We start from the raw sequence: 15,611 nt of genomic DNA on the forward strand, positions 1-15,611 counted from the left end.
CAAAGTGTTTTCAGAATAAATGTTTTCATATTTCTCAGTCTTGGCTTTTTGTAATCACAGTATTCCAATCTACAAAGGCACATCTGTTTTATAAATTGAATCTGTTAACCTTTAAAGCTGGTCTATTAGCTGATCGCACACTGATCTGTACTTTGAAGGTTAAATATGAACTCATATTGTCTTCATGTCTTAATTACGTGTTCATACTTAATTACACAAACATGAAACTAGATAAACAAAGCAAGGGTGTTGTCTATGAAACACCTATTTTGTCTATGTTCTCGATGTTGTCTATGAAACAATGACTATGAAAGGAATGAATAAGTCTGTAACAAATCCCTCCCTTGGTACATCCTACATGTATTCTTTCACCTGATTCATTCGAAATCCACCTTTACCATCACCTTATTAACTTCTCCAACCCAACAACAATGAAGTTCCTGGCTATTACACTGCTGCTCATCTGTATGTTTTTCTCTGAAGGTAAGACGTCTCCCATTTTGTGAGCGTAGTTTGAAACAGAATTCGTTGAAATGTTCAGAACTCAGGGATGTTTCGAGCCGTTCCTTGGGGATATACATTATTAAATTTTTCCGTATTTTTACACAGGGATGACTGGTGGTGATGTTAGATGTGAGGGCTAAAAATCTAACTAGCAATATGAAATGATTACACTATTAATACTACTAGGTACCAGTTAATAGTTACTGATAATAACTAATAGTAACTGTTACTACTACGCTACAATAATGTTGAGCAAGTATGTCATGAGGTCTCTCTGATTGAAAAGGAGATTTAAGTAGGGATTAGTGATATGACGAGATTAGATTGTGAATGATATGTTTCTGGAGAGATATCGCTACGATGTACCGTGATGCTATTTTTTTTCAGTTGAAAATGTTGTCATGGCACCCTGAGCTGTTTTATTAAACCGACTTTACTTTGTTTGCTAGTTCAGCTCACGCTCCACACGTGAACAAACCAATCATAAACAATAGTACGCAGGTCCGTAGCTTACGTTTATTCATCTGTTCGTTTGGCAAATTGGCAGCATGACTGACAAAACGGAGGCCTAAACGATTCAACATAGATTACATGGAATCGTCAGGTTTTACACAACGTACAAAAATACGCAAAGGCAAGATCGGCACGGAAACACGATAAATTTGTTTCTCCTCCAAGAAAGCGCTCGAGAAAGAGTGTTGCAAAAGCCTGATATCACAGTGAGTGCATGTGAACAGCACTGCAGCCGGAAACAGCGCTGAAGTAAACAAACACGTAGGAAAAAGGCAATCGTTATGAGAAAATAATGAAGCATTGGCAAGACGTCATGATATCTTCGAAAAATAGTTGTTCCAGCTTACAGAGTTGGAAATGTTTTCCTGATGCTGCAATTCCTCACATAGGATGCCATGAAAAGTGCAATAAAAGCCACAACAATGAAATACGAATCGAAGTGTACTTTAAAGAAATTTGTTCGAAAATCGTTTTATTTATTTATTTATTTTCTTTCCGGCTATCATTACTTGAAGAGCTATAGTATATTTACATGAATGCAGAGTTATTATTGGTTGCTCTGTTACCTCGGTACCTTGCAAAATAGTCTTACAAACAAATAAGGAAATAAGTGTCATGATACACTCGATTCACGAAACTAGCTTGACGATTTCGATCTATCGTTCATCGTTGCCGACAGCAAATTACTCCAGAGATTCTGTTTCGAGAATTCAACAGTGCTGTGGTTTAACAGCAAATAAGCTGATCGACATGCAAAAAAACAAACAAACAAACAACAACAAAAAAACAATTTACGTTGATATCTTTTATTTTTGAAGGAAGGGGGGCTGTTTTTATTCTTCTTTATGCAAATGGCTGTTTGTTTTCAGTTCTTTCTTTGCCTTTCAGTGCTGTCGATGGTGTGTCAGTACAGCGTTTGTCTGTCAGGATCTGGACAATGCAAAAGCACAGAAATAAACTGTCCAAACCAGTGTGTCAGTATAACAAGCATAAAGTATACAGGTAAATGCATCTATATACAGTATGTGTACTTACTTAAATTGTACATATATATTACATAGGACATTGTAGGCCCTGCTGTATATTGTAAATATAAGGAAAATTTCCATATACAAGGGACTTTTGTCTGATATGTTCTGTTTCACTGGAATGTTTGTGCACCACACTGAACATTTACCCCCTCTACCCTTATTACTGAAGTACACTGTAGTTGCTTACTGGACTGTTCGTCAGAATACTTACCGACAACTTTATTAGGAACATCTGGGGATCTTCACATTCATGCAATTATCCAAACAACCAATCAGATACAGATTGCAGATACACGTCACAGGGAAGAACTGTGATCTCAGTGATCAGACAGGCTGGTTTGTGTATTTCAGAAAGTGTTGATCTTCTGGGATTCACACAGAATTTACACACAATGGTGTGTGTGTGTCTGTGTGTGTGTGTGTGTGTGGGGGGGGTCTAACGAAGGAATGGTAGAGCTGCGGGTAGAAATCTCAACGATGAGAAAGGTAAGAAGAGAACGGACAGACTGGTTCTTGCTGACAGGCAGGCTGTGGTAACTCAAATAACCACTTTTTACAATTGTGTTACACCTCTGAATACTTTATGCACTGGGCCTTGAGGTGGATGGGATACAACAGTCCTCCTGTCAGACAAGGAAAAAAATCTGAGGATACAGTGGACTGAGGCTCACACAAACCTGGCATTTGAAGGATGGTAAAACATCACCTGCTCAAAGTCACTGAGAGAATTTTTTTTCTCCCAATCCCCCCCCCCCCCATTTTTTTTTCAACACTGTTAGCACACGTTTTTCATAAGACCCTTTGCATCACCCATAGTTTAGACCAGAAGTCGGTGCATTGTTACTGTTATATGGATACAGGACAAGGTCTTATAAATGGCAAGTTCAATTACAAATTCTCATCAGATAGGACTATTGCTAAAAAGGACTCGTACAGAGCATCCTGACTTTTCTTCTATAATCATCAAGGAACAAATTGTGGAGGAGGTTCTATCTCAAGTCAAACCTTGAAAGACACCAGAGCCTGATGGAATAAAGGGCAAAGTACTGATGTGACATGCAACTAAGCTGAAGGGGTGCTGACACAACTTTTTCAGCTGTCTCTAGACTGTAATGATGTACCCCAGGCCTGGAAGGAAAATACCATTATACCACTGCCAAAAAAGGTACAGGCTAAGGAGCTTGAGGACTTCAGATCGATGGTGTTAACACCTGTGCTTTGCAAGTGCATGGAGAGAGTGGCTTCTCAGCAACTCTCCGAGGAAATTACTGGCAAACTCAATCCCCTACAATTTGCATACAGGGTGTGGCGCGGAGTCGAAGATGCTACCCTCACCCTGCTGAATAAGGCCACAAAGCACTTTGATTTAGTAGATTCCAAGTTTTAGGATTTTATTAATTGACTTCTCCTCTGCTTTTATACTCAGTGTGTATAAATACACTTTTGAGATGTTTGGAGGGCCTACAAGTGCACCAAACCCTGATTTTGTGGATTAAAAGTTTTCTACAGGACCACCCACAACATGTGTTGGTAAATGGATGCAGGTCAGAGAATGTGGTTTGCACATGTAGTTGCACAAAACCAAGGAAATGTGCTGTGGTGCTGACAAGGCACACACACACTTTTTAAGCCTTTGTTACTTAACAGAGATGATATAGAGCAGGTGGGATCCTTTAAATATCTTGGAACAGTGAGTGCCTCCAATTTTACCTTTGATAAACACTCAGACAGTATTTTAAAAAAAAGGCTTACCAACACTTTTATTAAATTTATTGAGAAAATTTAGATGCTTTAATGTCGAAAAGGACATTTTAGGAGTTGCGTATAAATCACTGATCGAATCTGTACTCACTTTTAACATTGTACCTTGGTTTAAACCTTTCACTCAAAACAAGAACAAACCGTGAAGAGTTATAAAGCTAGCTGGTAAAATTATTGGAAAGCAGCACTGATCTTTACATCTATTGTGGCAGTCAAAAGGAAAGCTTACACTATTACATTGGACATTTTCCACCCCCTTCATGATTCGTTTCAGGTATTTCCATCTGGGCAGACAATATAAGGTACCTCTAGTGAAAAATGCTGAATATAGACTTTTATCCCTACTGCAATTGAAACATTAAACAGGATCTTAAGATAAACGTAGCTAATGTAAGAGGTCTCCTACAAGAGTTGTGGTGTTTTTTTTTTTGTTTCTAATTGTCTTGTTTGTTGTTTTGTTTGTTTGAGCCTGGGGATGGACAATAAAGTTTTTTGAATTGAATAAATAACATTTACAAGCTAAGTATGAAGCTAATTCAGCCAGTGTTAATGTTAGCCCTGGACCTGCAGCAGACCACACTTGATAGCGTGCAAAAGAAATCCGTGCACTACTACGAGGTAGTTACAGGATAATTAACATTGTGGCAGCCATAATTGCATGACACAATTCTGATGGCTTCTGGTTTGGGTTGGAATCGTAGCTGCACAACTTGTTTTCAACCCTCCCAAGTTCTCCCACACCATCCCATTGCTATATGCTCCATCCACTGGTTTCCCGTAGCTACCTCGTCATGAAGTACTTAAATAAGCCCATTATTTAAAAAAATCATACGTGTGTGGTTTGTGTGTTTTTTATACTGATAGATATATTGATTCTTTTACATTGTGACTTCCGTGAGTCGCGCTGCCAGATGCCATTAATGTAAATGTAAATGTAAATGTAAATGTAAATACATCCAACTGCTGTACATATGATTTGCCTCCAAGAGTCACCATCATGGCAAAAATAAAGGACTTGTATGAAGACGGCAGAGCAAAGGTAGCCGAGGAACTGGGGCATGCTCAAGCCTAAGTTCAGTATCTAAGATTAGGCCTACAATTTCTATCCTTTCCTTTCTTATACTCCTATTCCAGGGTTTCCTGCTCTGTTTATTTATTGTTTGTTTATATAAATGTATTTTCTATAATCCAGGTGTCATACCACATTGCACAAGGGATGTTTTTCCGAGCCTTTATTTATCCTACGATTAATCATGATTGTAGAAGGTTGAATCAAATAAAAACCTTTTAATTCTTTTTTTTTGTACTTGTTTATCAGAAATAGGTGTAATTTTTTTTTTTAAAATTCACTTTTAAGGTTTGCATCATATTTTCTAATCGCATGGTGCGTGTATTGTTTTTCAGATGGCAAAAGTTCAACAAAAGTTGTAAAGACTTGTGGCACGAAAGAACTGTGTTCGATTGGGAGTGTAAACCTGGGAGACATGAAAGTGACCCACAATGCCAAATGCTGCAGCACTACTCTCTGCAACACTGAAACGTTGGCAGGTAAAAGGCTGAATGACGAAAGCAGGTGATGTTTTTTTTTTTTTTACCAAATGCTAATGCAGTGCACCAAATTTAAGCTCAATCTGAGAAACAGCTGTTCAATGTACCAGATGTTAAATGCAGTCGATCTTGAAACATAACCGCCAATTATAATAATGCTTACTATTTATTTATTTATTTATTAACTGAGTGTGTTTGTTTTGTATATAAACTTTATTTTAAAATCAAAATGTTCTTATTGGGCAGTGTATCAACTGTAAGGTTTTTTTCGGCTGATCCCCGGAAATCGGTTTGGTCCCCTGGAGTTTGTATTGTATGAATGTTTGAACATTGTCCGAGTAATTCTTGGTGATTTTATTGTTCGGTTAAGATGTTCCGAAGCTGCGGGCCAATGGGAAGATGTGTTACAGCTGTACAGGTAACGACTGCTCACAAACGGTGGATTGTGAAGGCAACGAATATCAATGCATTTCTCAGACAGGTGAATATGGATTATTTTCATCTCTGCATTTAACTACGAAATGAATTGAAATTGTTCCATTGAATTCCATAAATTTTCATTTGTATCCCTTATATAGTTCAATTTAATGTTGTGGAACTTTCTCTTCTCTCTCTCTCTCTCTCTCTCTCTCTCTCTCTCTCTCTCTCAGTTTATCAACTAGGCAAGACCGTGACTATGAAAGGATGTGCAGACAAATCCGCCTGCAATAATTCTGCAATATTAAACTTGCAGGGAATGAACACTATGGATAATCATTGTTGTCAGGGGAATCTGTGTAACGGTGTTCAGAGCGTCACACTGAGCTTCCTCCTCGTGTTCTTCTCTCTGCTCTCCTCCATCCTCTTCTACTGAACGCGCTGAGGAAGCATCTCACTGAAAACTTTATCTACGTTTATCTAAGTTTACGAAAACTATAGACGGACGTTTTATATTTAAGGGGTCGTATGAATATGTTTCTCGTGGCATCAGCTCTGCTGTATTGCTGTTTCAAATGTGACTTGTTTTGATGTGACCCACTTTTCTGTCCGTGATGGTGATCTGTATATAAAACCGCCTAAAGCTAGATTTTTATCATTTGCACTTGTGATATAGTAGTTAGGAAGACTGTGAATAGAAATCCACCAGGAAGTGGGAATTACAGAATTACAAAATAAAGAAAGCTACACAATTATGTGTCTGAAGGAATTTATTTGAATATGTACTGTGCTGGTATGAGTAAACAGAAAAACCCAATCCTCATATATAAATTATTACGCTTTTTACTGTCTGTATCCTGTTCAGAGAGATTGATGTTGATCCAGGTCACATGATAGGGAAAGCTGGGGTGTGGGTCAGGAAGGGTTTTTCACGCAGCGAGCAGACTTGTGTGTTTGCTTCATTAACATCAATATTTTCTACATACATTTTAGTTCTTAAAGTTCTATGTATTCTTACGACATTTCTTATCTGTCTCTGAACATCTCCATGGTACTCCCAAAGTTCATCCGCCATTGCAGCTAAAGTAATCTGTTGAGCGTTCAGCGATTGCAGGATCATATGGTAGTTGTCAGTGATTCCCAATGACTCTTTAGTCTTCTTGCCTTTTCTTCTGCTCTTTCCTTTCTTGCTCTTCTCTTGTTCCTGCCGGATGTTTTTGCAGTATGAGATGTCAGATCGTCCTCTGATGGAGGCTTTAGTAATATTCGGGAAGCAGGTACCAAGAGTTACAGTTTTGTTTCTGGGTGTAATTTGTTCAGTTGTTGAGATAGGAGATGCAACGCAACAGGAGGTTGAAAACTCCATATCAGAGGCAGGGCCGTCTAAAACATTCTGTGCAAAATAAAAGGTTATTAATTTTATTCTAGAAAGTTCGCATATTTCAGCTTCAAGTTTAACAAGAGCAGGGAATCAAATTGAGCCAAGAGAAGTTGAACCCACTACAGAATGCTGATTACACATTGTAAATCTAAAAACCTTTAAGCCTGAATACTTAAACATGTTAAACATAAGGTAAATATATATTGCAAAATAATTATGAAATAAAATGATTATCGTACCATTTGCCTTTAAGTCATGTTAGCATTTGTTAATAAAATATATATATATATAGTACTTCGTTTATATCTGTGTGCGGGGTGCCGCCAAATGTGTGTATATGTACGTCCTTAAACTTTTGAAAAGCAGCTGATGTGATTTGAGGCTGCTCTCTATTTGGCTTGCTTCAGATTGTCCTTGGGGTGCAGCTCATTGCGCCCCAGACACGCCCACTTTTGTTGTTAGTGAATCAATATTGTTTTGATATTTTTTGACATCAAAATGATTGGACTGATCTCAACGACTCTCTTTACCATTCAGCAGCGTGTCTGCTGATGGGCGCTGCAAGAGATTGTTAATAATGTAGAAGTCGACACAACATTTCTTCCAGATTAAAGAAAATTCATTTTTATCTTTACAAAAGAAAATAAAAAATTCAAATGAAAAAAAAAAAAAGAATGAAGGAGCTTGGACCAGATCGACCCAACTTAGAACTTAACCAGCAGTCAAGTGATCGAGAGCAAGCTTACACTTGTTATGGCAAATGGAGTTGTCTAGCTGGATTTGATAAGAGTTAGAAAATGTGACAGGATGTTGTCCTGACAGGCTTTTCTGTTGAACACACACTTGATGAAAATGTATTTACTGCTTTCATTTTCATGTGTACATTCTCAAAGTTGGACTCACTTTGTGTTTCGTCATCAAGCACTTCCTGGTGTTCAGGAATATAAATATTTTCCCACAAAACGGTCCTGTGTATACTGTGTAATATGAACACGATCACAGTAAACAAAATGGAATGGCATCGGGTTTTATTTTAAATGGTAACAAGATAGACAGGTGACATTTATACTTATACCCTCGTATACAGTAGTAGTGACTACATAATGCTGGAGTCCATAGTTACAGTATGTCTACTTAAACAGAACTTAAGAGTTCTTAAGTGCAATGCAATGCACTTGCAAGTGCAATATGTATATGTGTATAATTTTTTTCAAGCCAATTGTTTTTTCATAGTGCACGTTGCACTGTAAATACAACGGCGGGAAGGGAAACAAAGCGTAGCGGAGGAGGGTGGAGCAGTAGGAGGCGCCATGCAGGAGGAGGTATCGAATTTTGGCCAATCAAAAAAAGGTGACTTGTGTGGACGTCATTAGCATGTGGGTCTGTAAATAGAGCGGGCGCGAGGCGGGCGTTAGTCATTTTCTGTTCGTTTATTCGACAAGCAGCATCATGCCCGATCCAGCCAAGACCGCGCCCAAGAAGGGATCAAAGAAAGCCGTGACCAAGACGGCCGGCAAAGGAGGCAAGAAGCGCAGAAAGTCCAGGAAGGAGAGCTACGCCATCTACGTGTACAAGGTCCTGAAGCAAGTTGCATTCCCACACAGCTGAGGCTATAACTCAATCCATGACAAGGCCCCTCATGATTGAAAACGCACGCAATTAGGAACATCTCTGCAGTAGATCAAGTTCTCTTTGAATGGAGTATAGTTGTAATTGACAGTATTGTCGGAAAACAACTGAAAGTTTGGGGTAACACTGTGAAAAGTGTTGCTCTGCTCTCATTTTGTCTGCCTCGTACAAAAAGGGGTCTCGAGACGTAACACAGAAAGGGACGGCTGCAAGTGCAGTTTAACAGTTTTATCGGCAAACAGGCATAAACAGCAAAAGCAGGTCCTCATGCACCTGCTTGTGCATACACGCTCACATTCTCTCCCGCACTCTGCTTAAAAGGGGAACCGTGACACGAATGAAGATATTCTGGTGAGGGATGATCCTATGTCCCTGCCATACATGTCAGCTGTTATTGTGGCATCTAGAAGATCAGTTCTGATTTTTCATATACTCCGCATTATAAGGGGTAGGGTTAAAGTTACCCTGTGCAAGCGAGAAAATATTTTAATAACTTTGGTCAGCATAGATGAAGTCCAGGCATTAGGCATACACAATCCTAAATCTTACAAACTCTTGGGAAAACGTAATTGACGCCTTTCTTCATGGTATGAGGCATAGGCTGCTCTCAGAACATGTCCGATTCTGAGTTAGTACGGTTAGTACAGTCTTATAGAAGAAAATCGTGCAAAATTGGACAACATGGAACACTTCCATACAAACACTGCAGAAGACTATCAGGTTTTAGGTGGGGCCTCCGGCAGTGGCTTCCCAGAAAAAAGTTAAAAAGTTACACACCTTCCCTTTTCAAGAAATGAAACCTAACTAGATTTATGTGTGAAGCAGATCCCCCCTCCTTCCATACACACACCCTATTGCACATGACCATAAAAGCAGGTTCCCTCTCAGACCTTACTCACATTTGAACCCCATCTGCTTCATCTTCACACCTCAACTTCTACAGAAACGATGAAGTCTCAGGTCACACTCCTGCTCATCTGCATGCTTTTCTCCAAAGGTACTGAATCTCACATGGAGCTTTTAGTAAATTAATCCATTTATTTTCACATCAGGCAACTGTTGATCTTTTTCATTCTTTTTTTTCAGCGCTGTCACTGACTTGTCAGCAGTGTATTTATCCATTATCTGCAACATGCACGGATACGCAGACCTGTGCAGATCAGTGTCTCACTTCCACCACTTCTGTGTACATGAGTAAGTAAAAGAAATGATTACTTCAGTTCCTTATGAATAAATAAAATACATTCATATGTATTTAGTAAGGAATAAGGCAGTTGATTATGTTACTGTAACAGTATGTCCTGAAGTGTGTGGTTTTTTCTTTCTTTCTCCTGAAACTGATTAAATAAAAAATTTAATTGTTTTAAATAAAAAATAAACAGCTTGTCATATTTCGGAGAAACTTTAAGTGTAATCTCCTCTGTGCTGAAGACCCCCCCATGTCTTTACATCTTTACAGCTGTACCACACAATTAAATACAACTATAAACTATTAAAAAGTATCATTCCTCAGTAAACTTAAACTTGTAATCGCTGTAATAATGTAGGTTTTCCTGTAACGAGTTGGTTTTTTTTCCATCACGGAAGGGTGTGGCGTTGTGTCTCACTACATCGTTATTTCCCACTGTGTGTCTCCTCCATAATACACCCCTACTCGGAGTTTGACGCAGTAGTACGGTGTACGGAAAGCCAAAGGGGTCATATAGAAATCACTAGTGGTTTTTGAAATAGGGGTAGTACAACTGTGTTATTAAAGTACTTTTTTTTTTTTTTTTTTTTTTTTTTTACATATTTTTTAAATCTTCATCTGTGTAGTTTGGGTGAGCTCTAGCCTCAGATTCCTGTTCTGGGTTGACAGGAGTGAAACTCCGTCTCTGTTGTAGCATATTCACCTCAAGGTTTGACATGTGCATTCTGAGTTGCGCTTCTGCTCAACACAGTTGTAAAGAGTGGTTATTTGAGTTCATGTGGCCTTACTGTCAGCTCGAACCAGTCTGGCCATTCACCTCAAACTCTTCAGCAAAAAGACTTTTCTGCCAGAGAACTGCAACTCACTGGGTTTTTTTTTCCCCTTTTAAGTCACTACTGTGCATTAAAATCTCAGAACATGAGCAGTTTCTGAAAAACCCAAACTTGCCAGTCTTTTTTCCTGCTGTTTTTTTTTTTCCGTTATCAACCATATCACATGCTTACCTACTGCAGGATTACACAATACACCATTTCCCTTTTTCACATGAGCAGTTCAACATTATTGTTAAATCAAGCAAATCACATCATGTAAACTATTGCACAATCTCAAGTTCAGTATAATGTCCTATAGGTGGTGCAAAGGTGTCAGATGTTAATGTGAAGACTTGCGGCACAGCAGATACGTGTGTAACCGGGAGCATGAATCTGGGAATGATGAAAATAGTCAACAATGCCAAATGCTGCCAAACTGATCTCTGCAACACTGAAACGCTGCCAGGTAAAACAACACACTCTGAAAGCGGTTCAGTTCTCTGTTTTTATTTTCCATTTCATTCAAATTCTAGATATCGCTTTTATTTCACAATACTAACTTAGAATTTGTTATTTAATCTTTGGCAGTTCCTCTTTATAGGTGTGTTGTATGCGTGATGGAGGATAATGCGTGTTTAAATGCATTAAAAAAAGTTTTTGTATTTAATTACAGTAGGTTATATTTTATATTCCAGGTATAGTATTAGATATTATTGGAGTAATTCTTGGTGACGTATGAGACACAATGAGTTGGTTGTTTAATTTTATTTCTCTGCTAAGCTTCTCCGAAGCAGGCTCCCAATGGGAGATCGTGTTATAGCTGTGATGCTAACGGCTGCTCAGGAACAGTGAACTGTGAAGGAAGTGAAGATCGCTGCATCAGTGCATCAGGTGAACATGTTCATCTCTGTTATGAATGTAATGGAATATGAATACTTTATTCAGAATGAACATGTTTACTGCTCTTAACAGATTTATTTGTAGGAATTTTGGCCACACAGGGCATTTTGATAATTTTTGTTCTTTATTCCTTTATTTCTAAATTCATTCTCTCTCTCTCTCTCTCTCTCTCTCTCTCTCTCTCTCTCTCTCTCTCTCTCTCAGTTCAACAAGGGAGCAATACCATCTCTATGAAAGGATGTGTATCCAAGAGCTTCTGTGCTGCTTCTGGAACAACAAGCACGTCAGGAATCGGTATATCAAACGTCCAGTGTTGTGAGGGGAATCTGTGTAACGGTGCTGAGAACTTCACACTGAGTTTCCTCCTCATGATCGTCCCTCTGCTCTCCTCCGTCCTCTTCTACTGAAATCTCCACTGATGGAGCAGCTCATGAAAAGTAGAAGTTTCTTTTTTAGCATGTGATTTACATTTTGATTGATTGTTTTAGAGTTAACTGTCATATATGCACACATACATACATACACACACACACACACACACACACACACACACACACACACACACACACACACAATGCCCTCCATTTCTATTGGCACCCTTGGTAAATATGAGCAAAGAAGGTGGTGAAAATTGTATTTGTTTAACCTTTTGATCTTTTCTTAAAATAATTCCCCCAAAAAAACTCCGCTCTCATGGATATCAAACAATTTTTTACTATTACCAAATGCTTTATTGTGATTATTAAACTGTTTTGTGGCTGAGATGTTTGTACTGTTTATAAAATAAAGAAACATACCATTCTGCCTGAAAAAAATGATAGATATTATTTCCCTAAGTTTTTTTTAACTAATTAATTTTAATATCAAAGACATTTCTGTATGAATTGCGAGTATTGCAGTGCCGGGTAAGTACTACACTGTAAAAAATGATTTGTGGTTAAATATAATACACATGAATTGCATAGTATTTACTTAAAAGAATTCGCATGTGATTTTGATAAAATCCTGTTTCTATAATGTAGCATGTGACTATGGAAAGCCAAAAGGGTCACATAGAAACAAAATGGAGCCTCGTTTGAAATTGAGAAATATAAACTATGCATGCAGGCCTGAACTGGGACAAAAAAAAATCATGCTGGGAGACTCACACTCACCCATACACCAACAATAAATTTTAATACCACTGCCCACCTGATGTTTGCTCACCAACCAATTTACTACTGTATCTAATCAGCCAGTCACGTGGCAGCAGCGCAATTAATTGGGAGGGTCAGAAATGTGATTTAAGTGACTTTGACCGTGGCATGGTAGTTGTTGCTCAGACCTTACTCACATTTGAACCCCGACTGCTTCATCTTCATACCTCAACTTCTACAGAACCACCAATGATCAAGTCTCAGGTCACACTGCTGTTCATCTGCATGCGTTTCTCCAAAGGTACTCAAGCTGACACGGAGCTTTCAGTAAATCAGTTGGTCAGTAGCTCCTTTGTGTGTACAGTTAATTATTGCAAGTTTTTCATAGTTTTTCATTCTCATTTTTCTTTAGTGCTCTCTTACCACAGACCATAAACATTTGAAGGAATCTTCCAGCTTCTGCTTACATTGGCTCTAGTATGCTAGCGTATTGATTCACACCTGGAAAAGCAGCATGCTGTTTTAAACAGGGCTTGATTAAATTTAAATGTTTATTACACTTCACATAAAATAAGTACTATTTTATGACAAATAGCCTAGCTAATTATGTAGTGCAGAATGCATTATACTGTGTAAGTGTTCAAATATACAGTATATGGCCACAAAAAATATATTTGAACTCTTTGTCCTTCCGTAGTCACAGTTTGACCTCATGAGCACTTTGATGTATGATAGCGAGAGATGAAGCAGCAGGAAAGTAGTGGAAAGAAATAACGGTTCCTAGATAGAAGACCTCCTGTCTCCAGCGGTACAACTTTTCTTGCTGAAAAAAAAGTAGCTTGTTACTGGAAAACCATGGGAGTAGGAGCCATGATGGGATTATTAGGGAGACATGATAGCAGGGCCAATTGGGGAATTTCACCAGGAAACACCCCTACTCCTTACGAGGAGTGTCCTGGTATTTTTAATGACCATAGAGAGTCAGGACCTCGGTTTAACATCTCATCCGAAAGATGGTGCTATTTTTAAAGTTTAGTGTCCTTGTCAATATACTTGGGCATTAGGCCACACACAGAACACAGAGTGAGCGCCTCCTGCTGGCCTCACTAATACCGATTCCAGCAGCAACCTTAGTTTTCCCCAGGAGTTCTCCCATCCAGGTCAGGCTCAACCCTATTTAACTTCAGCAGAAAACCAGGCAAGAACTGTAGGTAGGCTCTGGCATCCCTTACCACTTTAACAGCACTTCAATCCACCATTGCTTGAATCCAAAAAAAGGTAATATAATATTAACATCCTCTTCCAAAATTCTGTCTAAAAGAGATAGAATCTTCCCAAACATCTTAAAATGTTTGATTATTGTCTCCAAGTTCAGGTATATAATATTACTCAGAAAGCGTCCTCAGTAACACCGCTAAAATGCCAGATTAGTTCAGCTAGTCCTCACAAGAACCAAAAAGTTTGCTCATATCACCCCTATCTGACCCATATTGTCCTGGCAACCAGTAAAATTTGGTACTAATTATAAAACGTCACTAATAAAGCACTATAATCCTCTGAATGGTCTCGTCCTGGAGTACTCGTGTGACCTTTTGATCTATCATGATCCAATCAAAATGTGCAGGTTCTTTATTAGAACCTAGAATAATGATGACCACAGCAGGGATGGAGCTTCTGTGAAACATTTTAAAACTTCTTTATTTTGATCTTTTTAAAAAAATTACAAAAAAGGTAACTAACAATTAAAGTGTAAAGACTTTAAAGAAAAAAAAACAAACAGCCAGCTCATTCTTCTGTGACATGGAAGTGTGAATAAGGTCTATTAGCTTCCTTAAGATTAGATGTAGAAGTTTCTCTTCCTTAAATTTTGTGTAGTCAGTGTGCATCGGTGATATATTTGGACTGCAATACGCTTCTGTGAAATGACTTTACTTCTCTAAGAGCTCTGTATAATCTGTGGTTTGCTCTTAGTGTAACAACTGTCCTAGTGTTAAAATAAATAAATAGACTGCATAAAAATGATAGCTTAGCAAGTGAAGACATCTGAATAAAGTAAAGGTTATCTAATCTTTGTCATTATGGGATTATTAAATAACATAAATAAGACAATTAAGGCTATTTCTTGACTTTCTTTTGTACTAATCTTAAGCTTTAAATGGTCTTATTTAATTGGCAGAGGATTTTGTAAGTAAGGCAGAATATTATTGGCACATGATTTCTGGTTCGTTCATAAAATAAATGCTTGAAATAAGCTAAATTATTTGCCAATAGAATGAGACAAAAGTAAAATATCCAGAAATATGCTTAATTATCTTGTATCTGCCAAAAAAAGAGAAAGAAAAATATTTGTTGAATGTGCTTATATTCATGTTTCTACTTGCTAAAATGTACTTTTTGTAGTTTTTATTATTTTATTTTTTTTAAATTTTTTTTATATTTTTTTAATGGCATCAGCCAGTTCCAAAACATTGGCATCAGCAGGCTCATGCACGTGGACTTCCTCTTACAAGACTTGTTTTTGTCTTTCACGCAATGGCAAGAATTTTAAGAAGCAAAGACCCAAACTAAGCATAAAGAGGTGGCAGGTTAGATAAAGTTTCCACTTCAAATCTGCTTTAAATTGTCAGGGTTTTTTTTTTTTTTTTTTAAATCAATAAGTCATAATTTACCAAACCTTTTGCTAAAGGAGCTGATAAAACTTTTAGTTTTACTTCTGCCATTTTATTTCCCATCTTCTAGGAAACGGTTTCACAACCACGGTTTAAAAAGGGCCTCTACGAGGTCACTGCA

The 15,611-nt window shown here is 38.0% G+C and overlaps 2 protein-coding genes across 2 annotated transcripts; both read left to right on the plus strand.

Moving 5' to 3' along the window:
- Positions 1-368: 368 nt before the first annotated feature.
- On the plus strand, positions 369-6,526 carry LOC108276002 (urokinase plasminogen activator surface receptor). Its single transcript, XM_017487239.3, has 5 exons — positions 369-483; positions 1,906-2,019; positions 5,214-5,357; positions 5,728-5,838; positions 6,008-6,526. Exons 1-5 carry the CDS (start codon positions 432-434, stop codon positions 6,208-6,210), a joined length of 624 nt encoding a protein of 207 aa, XP_017342728.1. The 5' UTR covers positions 369-431; the 3' UTR covers positions 6,211-6,526.
- Positions 6,527-9,622: 3,096 nt separating this feature from the next.
- On the plus strand, positions 9,623-12,500 carry LOC128635099 (urokinase plasminogen activator surface receptor). The gene is made up of 5 exons (XM_053686069.1): positions 9,623-9,781; positions 9,871-9,978; positions 11,105-11,251; positions 11,566-11,676; positions 11,890-12,500. Exons 1-5 carry the CDS (start codon positions 9,733-9,735, stop codon positions 12,090-12,092), a joined length of 618 nt encoding a protein of 205 aa, XP_053542044.1. The 5' UTR covers positions 9,623-9,732; the 3' UTR covers positions 12,093-12,500.
- The last annotated feature ends 3,111 nt before the right edge of the window (positions 12,501-15,611 follow it).

Source organism: Ictalurus punctatus, chromosome 15 (assembly GCF_001660625.3).
Source record: "Ictalurus punctatus breed USDA103 chromosome 15, Coco_2.0, whole genome shotgun sequence".
Lineage (NCBI taxonomy): Eukaryota > Metazoa > Chordata > Actinopteri > Siluriformes > Ictaluridae > Ictalurus > Ictalurus punctatus.

Bases quoted from the DNA above. Each gene is read 5' to 3' on its own strand.
- LOC108276002 (XM_017487239.3), top strand. From the start codon at position 432: ATGAAGTTCCTGGCTATTACACTGCTGCTCATCTGTATGTTTTTCTCT. The intron at 2,020-5,213 runs GTAAATGCATCT...ATTGTTTTTCAG, and splicing joins AACAAGCATAAAGTATACAG to ATGGCAAAAGTTCAACAAAA. The intron at 5,839-6,007 runs GTGAATATGGAT...TCTCTCTCTCAG, and splicing joins TCAATGCATTTCTCAGACAG to TTTATCAACTAGGCAAGACC.
- LOC128635099 (XM_053686069.1), top strand. From the start codon at position 9,733: ATGAAGTCTCAGGTCACACTCCTGCTCATCTGCATGCTTTTCTCCAAA. The intron at 9,782-9,870 runs GTACTGAATCTC...CTTTTTTTTCAG, and splicing joins CTGCATGCTTTTCTCCAAAG to CGCTGTCACTGACTTGTCAG. The intron at 11,252-11,565 runs GTAAAACAACAC...TTCTCTGCTAAG, and splicing joins CAACACTGAAACGCTGCCAG to CTTCTCCGAAGCAGGCTCCC.